Source organism: Artemia sp. Qi Xiang Cuo, chromosome 1, assembly GCF_049724085.1.
Source record: "Artemia sp. Qi Xiang Cuo chromosome 1, ASM4972408v1, whole genome shotgun sequence".
In the NCBI taxonomy this organism is placed as follows: Eukaryota; Metazoa; Arthropoda; class Branchiopoda; order Anostraca; family Artemiidae; genus Artemia; species Artemia sp. Qi Xiang Cuo.
This window is the reverse complement of record NC_142794.1, coordinates 87,098,622-87,123,604: the sequence shown is the minus strand read 5'-3', so window position 1 is coordinate 87,123,604 and position 24,983 is coordinate 87,098,622. Positions and strand designations below refer to the sequence as shown.

At 34.3% G+C, this 24,983-nt stretch overlaps 1 protein-coding gene across 1 annotated transcript; it reads left to right on the top strand.

The window, feature by feature from the left end:
* The first annotated feature begins 1,098 nt into the window (after positions 1–1,098).
* Positions 1,099–22,600, top strand: LOC148956873 (ero1-like protein). Its single transcript, XM_089092437.1, has 5 exons — positions 1,099–1,265; positions 9,781–9,827; positions 15,565–15,657; positions 20,887–21,040; positions 22,459–22,600. Exons 2-5 carry the CDS (start codon positions 9,821–9,823, stop codon positions 22,598–22,600), a joined length of 396 nt encoding a protein of 131 aa, XP_088948563.1. The 5' UTR covers positions 1,099–1,265; positions 9,781–9,820.
* The last annotated feature ends 2,383 nt before the right edge of the window (positions 22,601–24,983 follow it).

Genomic DNA, 24,983 nt, shown 5'->3' with positions numbered 1-24,983 from the left:
ATTTTTTTATTGCTAATATGTTCTTTGCAATTGAAATCAATCATGAAACTGAACTGAACCCCGATGTGGCGATGATTCACAAGTCGGAAGTTTTCAACAAGTTGCTACCGAATAAATTTTCATTGAGTCATCCATTGTTTCCGGTCGATTTGCCTCTCCAATTACCGAATTAAATAGAGATCGTGGCCCCTTTAAATCAAATATAAAAATTGAGTCGGTAAAATAGTATCATTTACCGTCTGACACCGAGGTTTTCGTGACTTAGTACTTATATAGATTTCAGTGGATGTCACGCCAGTGTTTTCATCTTCATTCAGTACTTTCCTTCATCTCATTTATTCATTTCAAAAATTTAGTCCGTAACCCCGCAGCGCTTCGCGCCGCGTTTTTAACGAGTCACCGAAAATATTGGGGGGGCGTCCCCCCTCCCCCCCATACGTAAAACCCCTGGTTGGGAGGAATAGGCGGAAACGCGTTGGCACACAGTGCCCATTGATTAAAAATATTTTTCTATTGACCGTCTCTAATTTTATGCATCCGAGTTTAACAGTTATTGTGTTGTACTTTTTTTTTATAAAGGAAACAAAACTTATTCATATTATTCCTTCAGTTGATGATTTGACTCATTATGAAAGGACTCTTTTAAAAATTGATTTATCTGCCCAGGCGCGTATGATTTTCGGGCCTCGCTTTTATTTTGGACAGTAGAGCGAAAGATTTGGGAATCAGTTCATTACATTCCTTATAGTTAATTTTAATTTTGGAAATGAAATAGATAACATTATCAACGTCATAGATCATAGGCAAAAAGTATATATTATACATTATACGGTTGTTATTTGAAATTATTTATAATATATTATTCTTTAAACTTCCACTATCATGAAATTACTCTCTGTATAAAGGTCCTGTAAAAGTGACAAAATTTCAATTCTTTACAGTTTTTTTTTTTGGTCTTTGGGATTTTTTTTGTTTTTTTTGTTCTTTTAGGTTAAGTGGGTGTTTATTTGAATAGTAAAAATCTACGATTAGGAGAGGATTGTTGTGCTTTAATTGTTATTTCATTTTATAAAAGCCGCTTCAGAGAGTATTGCGACATGGATAGAGTCTGATGCTAAAACTTCAGGTTTTTGTGTTGTTGATGAAGAGACTCCCGAGGACCAGATCTATGTTGATTTGATCGTGAATCCTGAACGTTATACTGGCTATAAGGGTCCAGATGCACATAAAATATGGAAGGCCATCTATGAAGAAAACTGTTTCAAGTAATTTCCTTCTGTCTGAATAGTTCCTTAAACTAATTTCTGCTAAATGGTGTATTTAAGTGTATTTAAAGCTGTATAAAAAGTGCATTTAAATCTAAAAAAAATACAAGTGTTGAACGATGCAGCACAATACAACAAATCAAAGAAAACCGATTTTGAAAAATAAATAATCCAACTAAATAGAGACATCACTCATTTCCACTTGAAACCAATACTTTAAAAATAAAATAATTTTTAAAATAAAATAAAGTGACCAAATTGTTTGTCTAGTTTCCATTTATCTAAGCAGTCCTAGAAGCAGCTCATTGTCTTTGTAATCAAATTAACATAAATCTAGAGGTATAACATTTTCTAAATATAGTGTGGGGGTGGCTAGCAAATCTAGAGAGGCAAAAAAATATAAATACTAAAAACGGGTCTCTGGCCATTAAATTAAAACGAATAAAAAATAAAACCCGATATTTCGCCTGTATCTAACAAGGCGTATTCAGCGTAGAGAAAAAAAAATAAAACTAAAAAATATACATAAAAATAAAATAGACTCATCTAAAAACATAATATACAATTGCTTAACATTTATAATTTGAAGGTACCTTAGTGAAACCACCTCACAAAAGCAACTGGATTAAACATTCTAAAATAACAAATGTACAAGGAATAAGTTGTTGCGATATAATTTTATGCAAAGCTTTTGATGCTGCTATTTGCTTAGGTTTATTATTTCAATTAACCCGTGGGACATTTTGTAATACTTTATTTTTATTTTTAAATATGGGTTCATTTTTTAGAGAGGCCAAGGCGGCAAATCCCCATAAATTCTCAAGCTAACTATAGCTTAAAATACCAAAGGCATTGAATCAAAAATGTGTTTTGCCTCCTGGACTAATCTTAGGGATATTCGTATCTGAAAACCGTTTCTTTATGCAAATTTTGTCATTGTTGTTTTAAAATTATGAAGTTTTTCTGGCGATTTTCGTCTATATTTTCGTTTTGAACCATAGAAATAAACAATCAAAACTAATTCATCAAATTTGAAAACGTTTAGGACTGTAATAATTGAGACAAACTGTAGCAATCTAATGATTTCCAAAGACAATGGGACAGATTGATTTCAATAAGTCCTGCTCCAATCAGCAATTAATCTAAATCTGCAGGGAAATTTGCATTTTAGCCCTCATAATGCTGATCAAAAGGTCAACTGCATCGTAATTACTAAAAACGATGCAGTCTAATCTGCCTCCCTGTCACATGTTCCAAAATTTTTCTATCGCTCAAAATTAGGGTGTCTTAATTGTTTAAAACGTTTTTTCGTCAACATTGATTGCTTTTGGGTTCAAAAAGATAGTTTAACCGTTTTGTTTCGTCAGTCTGAATGCAGCTTTTAATATGAAATTTAAAAAACAAAAATAATATTCTTTTTATTGCCAAAAATGTTGGCATAACCTTTTTCAGAGTTTTTTTTGTAACTTTTGGCTTTTTATACAAAGTTTTAATCCGTAAATTGCAGGTATTAGAATAAATCTATTTGCATTGTTAGATTTAATATAAAAATTTGCATCAAAAAGTATTCTTAAACAAAAAAACCTCTTTAAAATCCGAAATAGCCGTCTTTAGAAAGAAAAAACGGAAAAACTATTATGCAAAAACTTTATTTAACAAAACATCTCTGAAAATAAATACAAAAGAATGTGCCAAAACAACAAAATTGGCTATTATTTCACCTTTGAGTGGACTCCCTAAGTGGAAACTTGTGTTTCCAGAACTTCTATTATTTTTCCCTACATCAGTAGAAATCCTATTCATTTTGAAATACGGGGTAGATTTACCCCCCCCCCCCCTAAAAATTTCAAGGCTTCTATGAAACCGTATTTTTGTATGATTTGCTTGCTTGTGGAGCTCATAAGATAAGATAAGATATTTATTTAAAAAAAATCGCTATCATAAGCCCACAAAGGGCCGAATTCGGACTTTGGAGTCAAACAAATAAATCGTTACACTAAAAATGCAAAGAACAAAAAACCATAATGAACATCATTTAAAAGTCAATAATTAAAACTGTAAAAAGTCAATTAAAACATAAAAAAAAAAAATTGTCAAAATAAACTTAGAGCGAGACATAAAAGCATTAAAAACTGGTCAAACTAAACTTAGAACGAGACATAAATGCATTTAAATTAAAAGGGATGCTAAGAAAGTGTCAGCAGTTACACTACAGTAAATCAATAAAAGAGTTAAAAAAAATAAAAACTGGTCAAGAAAGGGGGGGGGGGCAACAAAAATATTGAAAGAAACGGGAAAGGAAAATAAGAAAATAAACAAAAAAGAGGGGAAAAAAAAAGAAACTATTTAGGCATTTTATAAATTTTCTATGTAATTAATGGGATAAAAGTTCTTTCGTATCTGGAAGTAACGCAGCGAATGGGGGACAAAGTAGGGATGGGCTCAGAAACAGCTCGAGGCGGCCGTAGTCTGGATGGGGAGTGACGTTTGGGGAAAATACTTGCCGTCCGAGGGTTTGTTATGGCATTTTTGCAAAACGGAGGCACAACGAAACCCTCCTTTGCTCCAGGGTTTTCAGACTAGCTCTTTTTAGGAGCAGAGAGTATGGCACCTTGCCTTCTTTGAAAATTATTCGCAAGGCCCTTTTTTGGATTGATTCAATTTTTTCCAATTCTTCGCGAGAGATACCAGGGTGCCAAACTGGACAAGCATATTCTAGATGCGGGTGGACAAAAGACGTGTAAATCCTTATGGAATGGGAAGGGGGAGCGCTGAATTTATTTAGGAGCTTAAGGAGGGCGATAGACACATTAGCTCTATGGATGATGTCATTAACGTGGATATCCCACTTTAAATTTGAAGAAATTGTGACCCCAAGTAGTTTAAGTGAGGACACAGAAATTTCAGGAGAGATAGGATTAAGAAAATAGGGCGAGGATTTGAGAAAACAAATGGGCATTATCATGGACTTAGAGGGGTTTACTGTCATGTCTAAGTCTAAGGTCTCGTCTCCAATTTCATTAAGGATACTCATAGGGTCACTTATTAAATTTCTGAAGCAAGTTTGACCTTTAGGTCATCAACAAATTTCCATCGGTCAGGAAATTCCTTTGCGAGGCTGTTAATCATTAATGAAAAAAGAAGGGGACCTAGGAGAGTACCTTGGAGTATGCCGTTGTGAACAGGAAGAGGATTTGAATAATGATTTTGGTATTTAACATCTTACAATCTTTTTGTTAAGAAGGAGGCAACTAGTTTCACCAGTAATGGATCAATATTAAATTCATTGACAAGTTTCTCAATTAAAATATTGGGGTTAACATGGTCGAATGCTTTCTGAAGGTCGATGGAAATTAAATTTAGCCAGAAATTAGGCTTTTCAAGGATTTTCCCGATGTGATCAATAAGAGAAACGAGGTAATGGGAAGTAGAGGTGGATTTTAGGTTCCCAAATTGTTTCAAGTCAGTAAGAGGTAAGATTTTTTCCTTTATCCAATCTGCAAGTAAACCTTCATAAAGTTTCGAGAAAATAGGAGTAAGAGTAATAGGCCGGACGCCTTCAAAACCAGGCTTTCCATTTTTCTTTTTCAGAGGGGTTATGAAACCCTGTTTCCAAATTGTAGGAATTTGCCCAGACTCGGTAATCTTGTTAAACAGGAAAGACAAGGGCTTAGACAAGAAATCACCGAAGGCACTGATAAGAGGAAAGGGGATATCCAAAGGATAAATACTTGTCTTTCTTAGTTTTTGAATTCTTCTTTCTATCTCAGACGGAGAAACAGTGGGTAAGGAAGGAGAAAGGGCTATTGATGGTAATTAGTCGGACAGTTGTGGAAGACTCTGGAAAATGGAAGCGAGGAATTTATTGAGATCATTGGCAATAATATCAGGAGACTCGGGTAGATTGAAGTTAAGCTGTTCAAGCCTCCTGCCACACAGCTTTTTAACCTCAGAATACCAGTTTTTTGGTTTATTAGTAAACAACACTTCGACCTTATTTTTGTAGTATAATTGTCCTGATTTGCAAATTTTTCTTTTAATTGATTTTCTTAGTTTATTGGCTTCATCTGGTTCACCATTTTTGAAAAGCTTCAATTTGGTTCCAATTAGTGTTTTTATAGTTTGGTTAATAAAGGGTTTGTCACTGGAGCAATTTTTAAATTTTTTTTTCCGGGAAGCAAATTTGATATTTGTCAATTAGCTTTTTGTGGAACAAAGCCATTTTCTCATCAATATTTTTTCAACTATAAATATCGTACCAATCTTAGTATTCTTAGTAATCAGTGTTCAGCCACAGAACAAAAGTAAGAAAACCAGAATTTTGAAGAGAACGATAACTGCCATAAGTTATTGAGAAAGAATGATTAAAATTGGAGGAGGGGGATAAAAGAATTGAAAGATGGTAACTCCCACCTAATGGAGGCAGAGGTGAGGGAGGGTTGTAAAAATTATACATATTAGTTAAAATAACATCAAGAGAGGTATTTCCCCGAGTCGTTGGTATTTTTAAAAAATTGTTAAATATATTTTTTGAGCAAAATTAATACAATTTAATATCGTTTTCATATCCAACTAAAAAAAGACCAGCAATGGGATATTTATAAATAACAAAATAAGCACTTGTCTGCAATTGCTGGATGAATTTACATTTTGACTCGATATTTTGATTTGGGGAGTAACAGAAAACGGCTATTGTAATAATATTAAATGGACGCGGGAGAACTTTTGGTCTAATACTTAGCCAGAGGATTTCATCGTACTCGGATAAACTAGGGACTCGAATAACTTTTGGGTAAAGGTTACTCTTAGTAAAGAACAAAACACCGCCACCTTTTTTTCCAAGTGGGTGATCTAAAAGACGGAGTTTGATAAGCTCTGAATAATTTGTCAGGCACAGAGACCCTGGTTTTTGGGACTGTACTTCCTTCATAGCTATAATATCGATTAGATTCGATTTTGAAAGCACCTCGAGTTCAGTAAGCTTTTCAAAATTAAGACTTTCGGCATTAATAACTAAAACTTTGGGAAAAACAAACCGATTGGGGAATTTCGACAGGGATACTTGGTGTGTTTGAGAATTTCCTGGGTGGGGTTTCAATTTAATATTATGATGCTGCGGAGAAGTAGGGTAAGAGAAGGATTTACCATGGGGATTTGGAGGTGGAGGGGAGGGCGATGAGACAGCCGAAGCATGATGAGGAAGGTGTGACTTGTTTTCAGTTGTCGGGAAGTGCGAACAATTAGGATTTAATACAAGACAATTATTAAATGCAAAAGGTCTCAGACCTGAGTCACCCTGGTAGGTTGGGCACGAGGGATTAAACTTATGGGTCGGAGGCGGGAAAATAAGGGAGGGAAATAAGATGGTGGTATTTTCAGCGGGTTCAACTTGGGAGGGGTTAACTGGAGTGTTAAGAGGGAAGGGATTTTGCTGTGGATATGGAGTTTTTTTCTGGGTGGTAAAGGTGGAAGTTTTTTGAGTGAGCAGGGTGGATTTCGGATAAAAAAGGAAGAGTATGCGCTGATGAGCTAATTTTATTAATTGAATGAGGGGCTCCGCTTTTGGGTTGATTGAGAGCTTGTAACTATTTTACTATTGCAAATTTTACTGCGCCTGGCTATAGCACGATAATCCCTGTTTTTCAAATGTAATAACGTGCACTTAGTTTCGAAACAAAGGCCACTTTGAAATTTATGGCAGGGTTTGGAATGGGAAAGGGAGCAATAATTGTCGTTACAGTGACCAGTAGTAAAAAAAAGACATACAGGGGTGAACAAAGGTACAATCACTCTTTTTTATACACTTGTTAGCCAAGTGAAAACGGCAGGCAATAGGATTCTTCCCTGATTTGGCTTCAGGAACCAATTTACTAATACATGGTTGCTTAATTATTTTCTCGAAAATGATATGTAAGTCCTCTTCCTGTAACTTGTCAATCGGAATCACATTATTCTCATCACTTGCGGCTATGTCAGTATTATTATTCAAAGCACTTGGAAAGGGCATATCCGATGTACAAAGGGCATATCCTGGCTGGGTACCAAGTTCATGGCCGCTTGGGATTTGATCCAGTGGAAATCGGTTTTGAATCTGATTTATCTGCATCTTTAGAGAATCGATTGTTGTTTTTTTTTTCGTCTACTAAAATTTCTAAATTAAGGCGTTCTTGCATACCAAAAGCAAGCTTTTCAGAAACAGACCTGACTTCATTTTCAAGCTTATCGATAATAGAATCACTGACTTAAAGTTCATTCTCAAGGGTAGAGCATTTATTTCTTAACGCTGAAATTTTTCGTATATATTCTCCACAATCAACACAGGGAGTTTTCTGTTTAATGCTGGGCCTAGTTGTTGTCTTTGCTTGGGGATTGGAGGACCTGGGAGTAACTACAGGCGTGTTTTTCACAACAGATCTAGGGCTTGCTTTTTGTGTAACTTTGCCAGAAAGCTTTTCATCACTTGTAATCATAGGGGAAGTAGGAAAATCACAGTTTAAGCAAAGCCATTTCTCTAACTTCTCTCTTAAACCAAGAGTAATCTTTGCACATTTGGGGTGCCACCATTGGCTGCATTTAGTGCACTGAACTGTCCCACCGGTTGCTGGATTTCTACATTCAGGACAATAATATTTAGGCATTATTAAAAGGAAAGGTATTAATTCTGATTGACGGGAGGATCTGCCCCTCTCCTGCTCACCAATTAGGGTCACGTTAATGTCTTATTAAATCACTTTACGTCTACACTCTTTGAATGCTCAAAATTAATAATATTTCTTAATCTCTTACTGCAGTCACTTTCACTTGTTGTGCAATCCAATTAGATTCAAAGTTCAATCCAGTTTATGTCCTCACGGAATATGAAGAATCTAGTCATACATCCTATACAATCTAGTCATACAATCTATCATACATCTGTCATACATCCCCTCTAAATGCTGTGCCTCATCTGAAATAAATCCTCCATGCGTATTTGTCTTGAAATTAAGTTTCTGCGCATGATTTTGGATTTTGTGGGTCCTAACTGTATCTCTTTACACTAAAAAGTTAAGTAGATTAATTATAATCCAAAAGACAACGATGATAACCTTTTCAAATTAATCGGATATTCAGTTATCCTTGAACTTGCAGCCCCCTTGTCAGTTATTTTCCTATTATGTATAATTAATGAACTAATTCTGTTCATTCCACTTTTAACTTGATATTTCTTTCCTTTTTTTCTGTCTTTTTGTTTTCTGTACTGAAAACAGCTCAACTCTCAATGGTGTTCAAGTCCGTTGTTAAGTCAAAATGGCTGATATTTATGGACATTTATTCAGTGACAAAGACATTTGAATATACAAGATTAAAATTGAATCGTGAAATATTCTGTTTGCAAGGCATTATTGATGTAACTACACGCTTAGCGTGCTTTCTGAATATTCCTGGGGGTTTTAAATATGCGCAGAGAACATTCCGTTTTCTTCATTTTTGTTTGAAAAAAAGAGTGTATTCTGTTGTTTACTTTTTTTTTGTTTTAATCCTGGCCCACTGGGGCTGTTATAGCTAATGTCATATGACTGCAGTAATAGAAACAAGTATTTATTATTCTTCCCAGGGGGCCTAAGCTTTTTTGCTATGACCGTTTTGTAGGCTGTCAATTTTCTACTTATTTTTCGTCAGCTGTTTGTAAGTTCAGTTCCTCAAGCTGTTTTTCACTTCTCTTGCCTTTTCCTAATATTTTGGAAAAACGATTTATCTGATATTCATTCTTCCTTATAGTAGAATATTTTTACCTGACGGATATTATTGTGAAGCTGACTGATCTGAACAATAGGCTGTCGGCAACGGCGTATCGTTGGTTGACGCCTTATCGTTACTTGATACGTTTGGTTTATTTGGGTTTCTGTTATTTTTGTTTTTTACTTTTTTTATAAATGTTTTACTACACTTATGTGTGATATAATTAAATATTATTATTATTTACTAACGAGTTTCTTGTAATCAACATACTGATTCAAGACAGAGGGATATCCAATATTATTAGAACTAGGCAAATGGCCAAAAAGAAACACAAATTCTGTTCCAACGCCATCTTTCAGTTAAACTCAGCGAGCGACTGCAATAACTCTTAAGTTCTTCCTTATTACCGTTCCAATAACTGGTATGCATATATAGTGCACAAAAGATTTTCTAGTCTCGCATACTTGGTTTTTAATGGCATAATTTATTCCTGACTGGTTACTTTTTTTTCAGGACATAAAGTGTTTTTAATGGCATAATTTATGTGTTTTCAAAAAACTGCTGATAAAAATCACTACAAGTGTAATTTTCAAAATTTTGTCGAAGAGAAAAAAACATAGGATTTTTTTTTTTTTTCATAAATTATACTAATTCTTTTTGTAGATAATGAAATATTTTAGTTTTTACATATTTTTCTTGGTTATTTTTAATATATTTTTTGCTGCTTATTCACCCTGTGCCTAATAGAAAGGATTTCTCATAAAAAATTTTTATTTCAAGCTTTTATTTTTTCTAGGCCCAGTCTTGAATACAATCTATTTACTGATACTCGAAACATGGGAGGTAAATTAGTTCCGAACAATTTTTTTTTACTTGTTCTTTGTATGTTTACTAATTATCTATATTTATATTAATCTTTATATCTTCTCTATATGTCTTCTTTCTGTACTATCCCTTCTAACCTTTGCTTTCATATCTTTTTCTGCATCGAATTAAAAAATAAATATTGTTGAATTAGTGTATCAGCTCTTGGATTTATAAAGTAAGTATTTTTTAAAGCCCAAGAAAAAACCCATTACAGAAGAAAAAAACTGATCGTAGAAAAAAGCCACCTCAGGCCAAAATAGAATCACAGGCCACCTCAGGCCAAGGTTGAAGCCCTGGTAGTTTCTTGGCTATATTTATCTTAAGGGCTGCAACTCTTTAAGGGCTTTGTGGATTGGAGGTTTGAACCTCTCAGGACTTGCCGACGCGGCTTTAACATTTCCTGGTGCCCTGTATTTTCAGAAAATCCCCCTTATAATCCTCTGGACCATTTAATATTAAAAATTCTGGTTCATTCTGAAGCTAATTTATTAGTTTTCTTATTGCGGTTGCCGTTTCTCGTAAACCGTGTTTTAAGAGATAACATAATATTTGTATAATAATGCTCTTTCATTATATTTAACTTTTTTTGATTTCCGCATATGGGTAATAATGTTTTATTGCAATCTGATTTTCTTAACTTATCCTCCCTGTTTGTTAGTTTTAGTTTGTTTGTTTGGTTTCTCTGTATTAATGAAGAAACGCATTTTGATCTCATCTCTGTCATAAATCCACACGGGTAATATCCCAATAACCTGTTCAATGGGCCCTTCCCTCAAATTTGGAGCTCCTCCCGTCAATTCTCTCCCATCAAATTTGGAGATCAAAGCGTATCTTTGGATTTCAGATTTGTTTGTATAACTATTAACCAACCATCTATAACCAGTTTATTTTTCTATTCATAATTACTTATTTTCTCACTTTTGCAGTATGTCTTCTATCGTCTTTTCTGATTTTCTTTTCCTTCAGTCATCTTCTTGTGAGCGTTATATCTGTTCTTCACTTTCTCAAGGTAATTTAAATCGGGGTTGTCTTTCTCTGGTGGTTGGATTTTTACTTTCTTTTGTTTGGCTTTTAAAGTTTGCCGTGAAAATTCATGCAATTCCTTGCATAATTTCTAGTTCAGACACGCTGAAAAATGATTGCAAAGGTGTGAACTAGTTGGTTAGCATGAAAGAAGATAAATATTAGTTCCTGTGTTCAAGTTGATATTGAGTTTAGCTAACTGTTTTTGTGTCATGTTTTTACCTTCATGTAAACTATCTTTTGCTTTCTTCAAGATACCGAAAAAATAATGACAGGGGCTTGAATATTCTGACAGTGTTTTTACAGGCTGTTTATTCTTTGTAGCCCAGTGTCTGACGAGTAGAATCTTGACAAAAAGCTATAAGGATCGCTCTGTCGCTCCTTACTTACAGCAGGGTCGCTCCTTACTTACAGTTTGTTGCCACGGACTGTTTGATATCCTTTCAAAATATTTTACAAGGTTGTTAGGAATACATTAAAGGTTTCTTGAAACTTTAGCTTGAAAAATAATCTTCTTTAAAAAAGTTCAGAATTTGCAAGTTGGAAATAGCAGAAACACCTTTGAAAGATTTTTTGAAGCCCTTTGTTTCTCACCTTTATTTGAATGACTAGATTGCTACTATTCTTTGTTTTCTTTGAACTTTGCTTTAAAAGCACAGTGTAAAGATTCGAACAATTAAAAGTATTAGAATAAAAGTGTTCTTTTCAATTAAATAAGTTAAATCATTCAAATTATTACTAATATTATAATTTATAATAAATATTTAAGGATATTTATTTTTAATTAAATTAAATTATTATATAATAATAAAAATTATTCTTGTTGATCAAAGCAGCGTAATTTAAGTTTTTGGCTAACTCATCAGAATTTCATGTTTTTTTCAATTTTTAAATAGACTTTATTTTTAAATTATTATATTAGTATTCTTTGTGCGACGCTGATGAGAATTTCAGATAATTTCGATGATGATAATTTCAGATTCTTATCAGCTGATGTCTTCACTCTCACCTGTTAGAACGCTTTGGCTGGTGGCACAAATTTGCTTTAAATGCTCCTCTTATATTCAATTATAAAAATTTTAATCCTAGTGGTCTTTTGTGGAAGATATTCTTTATTAAAGTGCTACTTGCTGCACATTATAAAATGTGTTATGTCTGGGGAATCACATTTCACCATTTTTGTAATTTGGACATAACAAATAAAGAAGATCTTCAAAACCGTTATGGTGTGGTAGTAAAAAGTGAAAAATTAATCAATCGATTTTTTTTGGCAAATAATGCCAGCTATAGTATCATTGGCGTACGGAGGGGAGGGCAGAGGGGGGCAGTTGTCTCCCCCTAGAACTTCAAATTTACACTAGATATGGATGAAAAAGCAGTTGGTGGAAAAAGCAGACGAATAAAGGTAGATGGCAAAACAAGCAGTTGATAAAAGGTGGATTGTTGAAAAAGCTGGAAATAAACAGCTGGGAGGACAGAATAAAAGTCTAACAAGAAGCAATTATCCATAATATCTTGGAATTTTTTTGCTCTAATCCGAGAAGATTAATGCTGAACTTTATTGATCATTTATGATTTTTGGTGATTACTAGATTCCATAGGTATGATAGAACTTGCCGGTAATGTAAGATTTTGTAAACTGCCAATATAACTTCAGCCCCGCTCTTCATCACATAATCGGCTGCCCCCCCCCCCTAGGCAAGAATCTACGTACACCCATGTATAGTATATGCAATTTTCAAACAGTTTGTGATCATGAGCTATAAGTAAGAAGTGACTTTGATCAATAGTAGCCAAAGTTAAAAAAAAAGTTTGATAACAAAAAAATTAATATATCAAAAGAATTGAATTTTTATGCTGTGTCCGAATAGTATAGATCATTAAGTTTAATGTTGCTGATTGAAATCTACGATCCTGAGAAAATTTGCTGGATTTTTGAAAAAGGTGCGAAACCCATGGGTGTACGTAGCTTCTTGTCTAGGGGGGGGGGCGTACGGACCCTTCTGAAAAAAAAATTCACGGATATCCATTGATTAGACAACAATCTAAAACATGTTAAAAACTTAGGCTGCTTGTTTTCATCAAATTTATTTGATATAATACGAAGTAGTAATTTATACAGGGTTGCTACAACGGTTATTTCCTAAAGTGTTAAAATTGCCCAATTTCGCCTGATAAGCAGCGATTTTCGGTGCTACAGTAAAAACAAATTTTGCGTGTCGCGGTACAATATCGATATCGGAACCGATATTTGAACATTTCTGTTTATTTCCAGCTATTTCAACCGTCTACCTTTTATCAACTCCTCTTTTAGCCATCTACCTTTTTTCATCTGCTTTTTCAACCATCTGCTTTTTGAGCCATGTCTAGTGTAAATTTGAAGTTCTAGGGGGAGGGGGCTGCCTCCCCCCTTTGTACGCCCATGGGGAAACACCCTAAAAAAGATAAGTTATCCTAGTGAAAATCACACGATTAAATTCAGCATATCAGAGAACCCAATTGTAGAGCTTTCAAGTTTCTATCTACAAATATGTAGAATTCTGATTTTTTTTTTTTTTTCTAAAAGAAATTTCACGGGTGCGTTTTTATTCTTTTTTTTTTTTTTTTCCAGGGGTGTGCGTATTAAATCAGTGGTTATTGAAGATCGGAAAAGGGCTCATTCGAACGTAAATTAAAAATTCTAGTGCCATTTTTAAGCTAACAAAAATATATTGCCACGGGAATGTGGCGTTTTCTGCCATTTTGTGCCACCAAACTACGATCTTGTGCCATGGAGGACAAAGTTGCTATCAATCGAAAATTTTGAAATAGCCAGTCGATTTAAAAATGTCAAAAACTATATATATACCTTACCAGTCGCAGGGGAAGTAGTGGCGCATGGTCGCGTATTAGTTTATTTAAAGTCACGTTTTTAAAACAAGAGAAATGGTTAAAATTGACATTTATATTAATTATTGGTTTAACTAATCTGCTTCTTATTAATTTTCAAGGAAATGTGTATAGTGATGTGTAACATCACTGTCGTTGCACATCAGCTATTATGACGGAGGGTTAGCGGATCATGGACTAGGTGAAAGAGGGGGGTAGATGCCTCAATTAGCGCATTTCAATTTCCAAATTATCTAACTCTTCATAAACCTCCAGACAAATATAGGAAAGAGTATGGGGGTAGCCTGTAGGATTTGATCTCTCATCTCTCTTCAGTTAGTCTAAACCTGAATAAGGATGCTACGGGGTGATACCCCCCTTCTTATTGCAGTAAAATCTTTCTGACATTTATTTTAAAGCTTCATTTAACTAAACTGATTTACTTCACATTTCATATAATCGCATACAATTATGTGTAAGCGTGCATCAGCAGATGTGAAGGAGGGGCGCTGGTTTATTTTTAGGCGGGGAGTGGGGGCAGCTACCATACAACTACAGAGATGGAAAAGGTGAGATGGGGCATCATGAGCCTCGACATGAAAGTTTTTGGGAGGAGGGAGGGCTGCAAGTGCTACTAGGAGCTTTGTTTTCATCAATTTTATCTTTTACTATCTATAAACAAACTTTCTGTGTATTTAAACATGTGTATACAATATATTTAAACATCAGAAAACCCTATTGTAGAGGTCGCAATGGCTTCTATCGCGTTGAAGATCAAGAGTTCTTAAAATCTTCGTCCTCTCTCCGTCCACTCGAAATATTGTAGTAAAAATATATATACGAATCTAGTCAGTAAAACCACTGTTCATCGAATATTTTGACTAAATGTTAAAAAAATTTCCAAAAATTTAATTACAATCCGATATTTTAATTCCTAATCAGAAAAACTGAAAAGTGGCAAGTGGCAATAATTTACAATTATTGAAATATACAATTTAACAGCCCACAATCGGAGGATCATGAGGCTGGTTGCCCGTTTCACGTGTTGGTTACGCCTGGGCATGATTTGAAAAATAATCAGAAATTAAGCCCCTCGCTCTTTACGCAAAAATTTCACCTTTGGTCCAAATCCTTTATGAACGACTGCTGAAAAACATGGGCCGTTGAATTAGAGTAAAAAGTTTAAAAAAAAAACTAACAAACTGTAGTATTACAGGCGAGGGTTTGAGAAGTTTGCAGCCCCTCTCATATATGGAGTGTTTTTTGTTTGTTCTGAATTTTAATGTTGCTCTTTACTTTAAGTAGAAAAAAACTATTCTTTATGTATAATATCCTCTAGGAAACGTGCTTCAATATTACTTTTAATATAATTTGATGACTATCATGGAAAATTTTCAATAAACTAATTTTTTTAATTGTTTATAGAAAAATCTCTTCATAGTATTATATGAACTCTTGCAGATGAAAATAAAGCTTTTATTTACGACAAAGAACAGCAAGTACAAATTTTTCAGAAAAATCCGATGCTTCAGCTTTTAATTAACCCCAGAAGAATTGCCCCAACTAAAGAGATTAGTTGACTTCGCTTCGTAAAAATGTGAAGACATTCACTCCTGGTGAAAGCTAAAACATTAGGTCTGCCAAAATTTTCTTCTTTCGTGCACAATCCTATTGGTTGTATCGTAAGATTTCTGGGCCTTAAGCAGAATTACCCGCTGTTAGCTTTTTACCCTTTTGCATAATTTTTAGCTGTCATAGCCAGTTTCTAAATTGTGTCTACGTTTTTTAAGATGTTTCTTTTTAAGTAAAATTTATATTTTAGATATTTGTTTTGAGAAACGTGTTTTCTATAGAGCAGTTTCTGGTCTTCATGCCTCAATCAACATTCATCTCTCCCTCAAGTATCTTCATTCGGGTAAGTGACATAATTTCCGATATTGCAATAGACCAGTTTACTAACCTCAGACGGTTGTGTATGATAATTTTGGAATTAAAGGTGACATATCGCAGTATCTGTGGTTCTGGAAGCAAAGGACTGTATACAAAGCTCCACTGGCCCTCCTTGCAATTGCGTTCTTGCGTTGTACGTATTTTTTTTTTCCAACATTTTAACAGCGTACCCTTTTGGTTTCTAATTTTCTATTCAGTTACAAAAAGAATTCACAAAAAACATCGAAACATAAAACTAATTGACTATACATGTAATAAAAAATAAATTTCAAGGTAAATTTTCGTATAAAAAGCAGCTCGCATTGAGCCTTGGGATCCCCATGTATTACAAAAGACGCTCTTTTTGTGGACGATCAGTATGCTGCGGTATTTCTAAGACATCCTGTCAATTAGATTTACATTCAGCAATAGGAAGTATGTAAAATGCGCAAAGGCTTATAGGGCTCGATTTTGTCTTTTATGACAGCAAAAGAAATGACCATTTATAATTATTATATAATAATAACTCTTTATTTCCATAATAGCTTATAGCTAGCAGCGGACGTCAAACAACAAGAAAATATAACACATGAGATCAGATAAATAAATATAAAAATAAATAAACTTTTTCACAACTTTTTATAGATTTCCTTTTCAACTAGTTCCTCATTATAGTGGTTCACGAAGTATGGAACAAACGATGATAGGTACCTTTTTGATGCCTTTCGGGGTGGGGACAAAGGAGTTGGCACGACGAAGTGAGGGCTCCTCTACGTGTTTTTGGTCGACTGATCTATTATCTGTACAAGAATTACTTTTATTGATCATTAGGAATCATTTGGAGTTAAAGCTGGTGGGTTAAAGGTAAAGTTGGTAATCTGTATAAAATTATAATAAAAATACCCATGTTGCTTGTTTTTTTTTTTTTTTTTTTTTTTTTTTTTTCTCACCTCAGCCCACTTGTAGCTAGATTTTATAATAGACTAATATATATTTTCTAAGAATCTAATATGATTTGTCATATAAACTGTGCGTATGGTCATTTTATTTTTCCAAAATATGTGGAATCAAACTTCGCGTTCATGGAATATTAGAATGAAAACTGTCGTGATCCGACGAAAAATTTGTAAATTAAAGAATCAAGAGGGAAAATACCATCAAGTATTTCACAGTTTTAAGGGTAAAAAAATCCAAAGAGTGAAAGGAGTCTTTGGTTCATCCTAATATTGGTCGGAATGAGTGTGTATCCTTCAATGAATGCCCAAAATCAAGTACACACAACTGAAATTTGTTGATTTGTCAGAATATTGTTTTTCTTCCTAGTTTTATTCTAAAGCTATGCGATGCTTTTCATTCCGTATTCATTGTAAAAACTTAAACAATGGCGATCTTTGCTTTAGAAAGCATAATAATTCAGAGAAGAAGAAAAGACCTTTGTGCATTTGTGTCACAGTTGCAACTTAAGCGAGCTTGTGATGCTCGTATAAGCCCGACCTTAGTAGGTTCAGTCATATAGACCTATATTTTTTTTGTAGATGGCAGTTAGTTATAAAGTTATATGAAACGCATGGTTTTTCTATTGTGCTTTGTTCGAAAACCCCATGTTACTAGACTCCAAATGTTTGCAAAATGAAATTGGGACCAAAAGGTGGTCGAAATTTCTAATTGGCAGAATATACAGGATTTAACAGGATTAATCGTTGTTGCAGGGCTTATTACTTTCTTTTTTGGCAGAAGTTTATTGAACTAGTCATAGTTCCTGCTCACAAAGGAAAGATGCATGGAGATTGCTGAGAATAGGATTACTTGATGTCTGTAGTAATCTAGGTTTAATGTTACAATTATATAATTTGTGTCCTAAAACCTAGACGCCAGGTATGATGAAAAAACTCTTTGTTAGAAAGACATGACAAGATTAAGTTTTTTATTACAATACCGTGCCAGCCTACCGTGCAATACCGTAACGAATGTGCAATTACTGCGAGTTGATAATGCATACCAATGCAGTTTTCACACCCTGTGTGCATGCCTGGTTGAATAACTGCGCCCCAAGTCCCAAATTTAAAAATGCAGCCAAGTAAACTCTCTAGCCTGTTTCTATGTGTGTCATAGCTCACTTATTGCCTCAAAGTACCCGCCCGTGTCAGTGGCTATAACATATTCAATATCTTCAGGGACAAATTAATAGAACCGAAATTGCTGTAAGGGTAGATAGAATGCCAGAGGTTTTCAATTTAAATATCTATAGAATAAATTATGTGGCATTAGATTATGTTGATTATGTTTTTGTAATAAAAAAACGCAAGCGTGACAAAGCACTCAAGTCTCCCCTATTGCTGCCATGTTAAATTCAATTATCGTAAATTCGGCTTCTGCATTGTAGGCTTAAAGTAGCACTTGTTACTGATTCTTCTTCCTAGATCTTATGACCAATCTATTGACAAGCCCTGGATATTTACTAATCGATCTGATTAAGCATTAAAATAAATAGTTTCTACGTGAGTTTTAGATTACGATTTTTTTGTTTATCTTAAGAACGGCTTAAGAAGAAGGGTCTAAGCTCTTAAGAAAGGCTTATGCTCAATCGTGGTTAACCTCAAAGCATCCGTTGGCGTGTTCTATTGGTGTGTAAAAAAGAACATCTTTTGTTCATTCGGACATACAGAAAAAGACTATAAGTAGAATTTATGCAAGGTTTCATGTGAGTTTTTTTCGGTAGTCACAAGGGGAGTAAAAAAAATGGCCAGTAGAATTATTTATGCAGTTCCCTAAACAATGGATTGGTTGTTTTTCGTTTGCTCTTTTGTGTTCTCTTAAAAATTTTAAAATCAGCTGGTCCCCGTTCAGTATTTTCAAGTTTCAGTGACTAAATTTCCGTTTTTTCCTGGCGACAGAATTTAAGAACCATTAAATATACAATTTTAAAACTTGCATCATAAATTTCTTATTGCTATAGACCTTGGTATATTTTAGAAGTTTACAAATTTTTCTTTTACTCTTTTTGTGAAGGCTTTAATTGTTACTTGTCTACTCCTATTTATTTAATAGAATTCCAGACTCTGTATGTAAGTCATGTAGCTTGATGCTAAGGCCTACACAGTATTGGTTCTCCACGATTGCGGAAATCCATGCAGAAATCCGTCCATATCTTTTTGAATGATGGTCCAGAAAACGCTACGTTTTAAGTCAAAGTTTTCAAATAAATGCATCAGCTTGGATGAAGATAAGTTCTAAAAGAAAATTATTGGCTAATTTGACTCTCACTTTAGTCCTTATACTACAAAGGAGGCATGGAAGACAAAAAGAGAAAGAAATTCAGTTTAAAACAACAAAGATTTTGATGTTCCATAGTCATGTTTTTATTCATTTAAAAACCTTGCCAAAAATCCGTCCTAATTTGACGAACTCGTTGCAGGAAGCTAGATAGTTTTTCAAGCAAGAAAACGGATGAAATCTCAGCACGGATTGCTAAATCCGGACGGATTTCCGCTATGTGTAAATGAACCATTATTTTAGATGCGTTTCCGTTGGGTATAGAAATCAGTTCATGATCCGTTTTTAGTTCAAATTAATAGTAACAGAGAGTGGTATTGAACTAAATAAGTGCTAAGGCATAATCTTATATCGAGAAAACAAAAGTATGGAAAGCTTTTTCGTTATTTATTTATCAACACTCCGAGAGCCTGGCTATTAACTTAAAGGAGATGATTAGCTACTTTGTTCTTCTTCATTTTCCTACACTCCCCAATGCTGCGTCTTGTGAAAGAATCTTGTGGTTTTGTAGAGTGTCGTTTTTTTCCCCTAAAAAAAAAATATAGATATTCATGGGGAGTGATTTAATTTGTGTGTGAAAAACCGTTTAGGGAAAAAAGATTTCACCAAAAAAATTAACTTTATAAAAATAATTTTATATGGATCAGCTTTACATACTGAAAACCAGAAGTAGCAATTGTTTACTTATGTTCGAGATTCTTTTGTGTTCATATTGTTTTTTCTCAAAATCTCTCGGTTTTCTTCCAAAGTAAAACCGTTCTCGAATCGTAGTTTTCCACAAAACGCGATTTGGGGAAACATTGGCTACATGATACGTAGGAGTTAATTATAGATACTAAGATATATCTAATTACCTGTAGATCTAACTAAGAGTTAAATCTACGTATATGTCCAGTGCACCCCCTCCCCCCCCCCAAAAAAAAAAATCATTAACAAGTGTCGACATCAGAAATATCTAAAATGTAACAACATTATCGTTAAAAACTACACGAAATATTGGCATGCGAACTCGTCTTCGTTATTTCTTTCCTAAAATTATCCTAAAATCTATTTATTATTCTTTCGTACACCCATATTTTCTCTATTGCATTTTGGTTTGGGCTTCTACCTTTTCGTCTATATTCAAATCTCTCCAAATACGTCACAATAAAGCAATGAGGATTCTTTTTAATGTTGATTTCAGATCTTCAGTTAGACAACTATATGGGACTTCAGGAATTTTTTCTTTGGACCAACTTCATTTAATTTCTATCTCTAGTATTTGTCACGATTATCAATATAGTAATTTACCTGTAAATTTCTCCGGTATTTTTCTAACTAATTCCCAATTTCATAATTATCCTACTACTCATCGTTCAGACTTTTCGTGCGAAATTCGTCCGACGTCGAGAGCTTTATTCAACATCCGTCACACTGGGCCAAAAATCTGGAACTCAATTCCAGTATCAGTTCGAGAATGTGGCAACAAGCGATATCTTCTAAAACTAGTGAAGAAACATCTTACGACAAGCTTAGCATCTTGTTTATTATGGTTTTCTTTTTCGTTGTTGTAAAATTTAGTTAGAAGATGGCTGTTTATTTTGTTGGTAATATTTTCAGCGCTAAAGTATGCCAACAGGTATTTAAGCTGTTTTGTTGTAAATGAAAAATATTTTACTCTGTATATGTATATATATATATATATATATATATATATATATATATATATATATATATATATATATATATATATATATATATATATATATATATATATATATATATATATATATATATATATATATATATATATATATATATATATATATATATATGATATATATATATATATATATATATATATATATATATATATATATATATATATATATGTATATATATGTGTGTGTGTGTTTATACTATTAAATTTATTTTAGTCTAATATGTTCAAATAAAATTATAGCTGCTGAAGTGCCCAATGCTCTCAGTGACGGAATTAATTCACTCGGTAATTGGGGTCCGAACCTTGAAGAGTTCCATAGAAGATTTGATCCTGACAGAACAAATGGACCTCAGTGGCTCAGAAATCTTTATTTCCTCTACCTTTTGCAACTAAGGTGCGTCCAAAGAGTTTTTACTTATTCAAAAGATTAAATTGCTGAAACTAGCGGCATTACATTCAAGTAAAAAAGATCCAGTTGAATCAAATTATATTAACTTTGAGTGGGTGTCATGGTTGCAGCGTTAGATGCAACTTAGTAAAGAACGAGCGGAAATAGTAACCGAAAATTTAAAGGCAAGTTTAAAAAATAGTCAAATGAGGAAGAATTGCGATTTGAACCTCATTCAGGAATACTAGGTGTTGTTTCCGTTGATTTTAATGGTAAAAGTTAATTGCGAAATTCAATTTATGAAAATTTAGATAAATGGCCTGGCGTCCCACGAAAATGCTGTTGGAACCAAATGAAAACTGCTCCATTGGAATTGCCATATCTGAAAATTCCATATAGGAGAATTACTGTCTCCTTTTTGTAAGGTATTTGAAAGCTAATTTGTACTTTTACGTGCATTTTATAAGCAGCAAAAGATAATACTAAAAAGAATAAAATATAATTTTTGACAAAAACTGTATCTTCGTATGCAAAATGATATAAAATATGTATCTTTCGAGAAGTGTTGATATAACAAAATTCATATTTAAAGATGAATTTCTAGCTTAGCTATGGTTATCTTTTTTATGTCAGCTTCTTGACTTTGGATTTTTCCCTCTCTATCCTCGTCACCCTTCCTTCGGCCATACTTTTTATCATGGCATCTTAACTTTAAACTCTGTCTGGTTTCTTGGTTGCTATCGCATTCGGTCCAGGGTTTTCTTGGAACAGGGTTCGTGCCTTAAGTCTCGCAGTTTTAGGACAGACGTTACTGGAATACAGACTTTCTTTATTTTAGATATATTTTCGTTCTGTATGAAAAGCAGTTCATGATCTATTTGTAGTTCAAATTAATAATGCTTATGAGAAAGTGGCATTGAACTAAGCAAATACTGGTGCAAAATATTTTGTCGAGAAAGCAAAAGATTGGCACGCATCGTCGCCTAATATATTCATCTGTCAACACGACGAGCGTCTGGCTATTACTTCAGAGGGGATCATTGTTACTTTTTTCTTCATATTTCCGTCTATTTCATTATAAACAATCTAAATAATCACTAGTACAGTCTTTGTGTATTCGTTTGGTACCGACCTATTATGAAATCTGGAAAAAATCTAACTACGTTAGAAACAAAACCACTGTGTTTTCCGCTCAATCTTTGGATCTCGCCAGTATTTTCATTCGCTCTAAAGTTCATGATTGCTGCTGGGTAATACTCTCCTGAAATTATTCAGGATTTATGGAGGCTGAATAAACACGTACCAAGTTGGGAGAAAATGACACCAGGAGAATTGACGTCTTTAGATGGTTTTTATTTCCATGCATATTCGCAAGAAATAGGCAACTAAATTCCAACTTGCGAAATGCCTAAAATATTGACAAGCTCACCGCTTCACAAACTAGTCAAAGACATCAAGTTCACTGCTGAAGCAAATACTGCTAAAGAAAGTGCAAGCGGAAAGGAGGTCGATTCAACATATTGCAAGTTTGCCTTGTTCCACAAAGGAACAAACAGAGTTGCATGATTTCATTGACCACTGGCACTGGCTCATGTGACAAACTGCAAAACAATACAAAAAAAGCATATGCTCTTTTTCGAAGAGATGACGAGCGATATGTCAATGACTGTAGTCCTGCAACATTGATGCCTGATCATTAATGTACCGTATATTGAATATTAATGTACCGTATATTGACCACTTGGGTGTAAAATTTCCAAATTATATCACCGATTACACGTCAAAAGCGGAGAACACCGAAGGAGATGCCATTTGGGAGGAAGTGGACACTGTTTGCAAGCGTCTTGGTAAAAGAACTATATCCTATTTGTTGAAGTCCGTGAAAACTCGTCAAGTTTGAGCAGTTGAAGCTGCTGATAGGCTTTTTGGCACAAAGCTGTACAGTGTTTCATGGCAATTTTGGTGTATCGACCTTGTGAAAAAATAATAAAGTTAAGAGGACGCTAAAAAAAATTACAAGCTTGAAGTATTTACAAAAAGGATCTGAAAAGTTGTGACTTGTGGGTGGCTCACTGGGTTATTGATGCCTGCCCAAAAAGAACCGAAATATCTCGGTGAGAGTGTTGATCTTTTTTCAGTTGTTGTCTTGGTACAGGCTAGAACGTGAGAGTACTGATGATAACATGCTCTTAAATGGTGGCTCTTTTTACCTCAGAAAAGGAACTTAATTAACCATACATCATTCAGGTAAACTCACTCGAGTATGACGAGAAGAAAGAGGTTTATTATGGAATGCGTTTTAAGATTTTTAAAACAGCAAAACATTCTTTGACATTCCACTAAGTTTGAGTATGACACTTCAGAGTACTAGTTTTTTCTTATTTATGAAGTTAGTATGCTTTACCCCAAGACCGTATCCAGGATTTTTTTTCGGGAGGGGGGGTACAAAAAAGCTTTAAAAACCGAAACAAAATTCGGTTTTATTATTTTGTGTTACGTTTTTACTAGGTACCCCGCCATGGGGGGGCGGGGGTGCGAACTCAACCCCTAACCCCCCCCAGGGCGCCGGACGGGGTGTCGGCAATTTTTTTTTTTCTTTCTTCTTGTGAGAATTATTGAAAGCATGTCCGATGATTTGCCAAGGGGTAGTGCTAAGTGCCTGTTTTCTCTTCAGTTATGACCAGTATCTGCTAATCATCTTTATGTACCTCTGACTTGTCTTGAAGTTAGAAATAGAATATTATCAATGGGCACCTTCAGTCCATTCAGGCAAAAATGAGTACGTGTAAGTTAAAGATTAAAATGAGACAAAAGAACGGTTTGAGTCATGCTAATATATTTGCTGATATTCGACTGGATTTTTGATACTTTTAACAAGAGAAATATTGGAAACTCGCTTGGAGCTCCAACTGACGAAATTGTAGATCTCTTCGTAAAGTTAGCTGCACTGGATAAGAGTCCTGTCGTTCTGATGCCTACCAAAGAAGATCATATGATCGTTAACGAGATGCTTCTTCTAAAAACAAGCTGAAATTATGTTAAATTTTGTGGCAGTTGATCAACTGTCTTTAGTTGTCAAAGGCAAACAAACTGAAGAAGAAGGATCAAAGACCATGGAAAGCTTTGCCAACGACAAGAAAAGAACAGCTGATGCTTGGATGAACCTGGTACTTGCCAATGGTCCACGAGTAAATTTCTAAAGAATTATTTCTGTTGATGGAGGGGTTGTCAATGGATCATTGGGTTATCTATGTTTCTTTAAATTGCTACCAACTCATGAATGAGGTGGTGCCCCTTTCGAATTTGACCGAAATTATGGCTGCTATCTCCCGAAAAACCGTGCTCTTTGATGCATTGAGGTAAGTATATTATACCAAAAAATAATGTCAACTTCAACTCGCCTTTGTCATTACAATACACAAGTAACAAGGATTGATTCTGCAATGTGCAAGTGATGACGCAGGGGGTCTAGTGTTTTGGTCTAGGTATTGTCTATTCCGCTCTGACACGCGCAACTACTCATGCATTTCTATATCTAGTAGAAGTCAATCTGAAGAAGATTTTGCCCAATATGGATACATTATCGGAGTATGACCGCCAGAGAAAAACGTCTAGTCAAAATCCTTCATCATTCCAAGTTCCGGTGAAAGGGTAAAAACTAGAATAGCCAAGATGCAGAAAGTTTCAGATGAAAAGCATTTGGAAGAACTGGAGCCTTTATTTGTGGAGAGGGAACAATTTTGTTGTTTTTCCATGTTCTTCAATAAAAATACCATGGAAATAATAAAATATGGTATTATTCTAAATCTAGGAGAGGGGATCTAAGTATTTTTGATTACCCACCATAAATCAAAAATTTAGTTTTGTCAAATAATAATCCGATCTAACTGTCTTGGGCTATAATGAGACAAAAATTAAGATAGACTGTTCGCGTTTTATCAATGAAGGA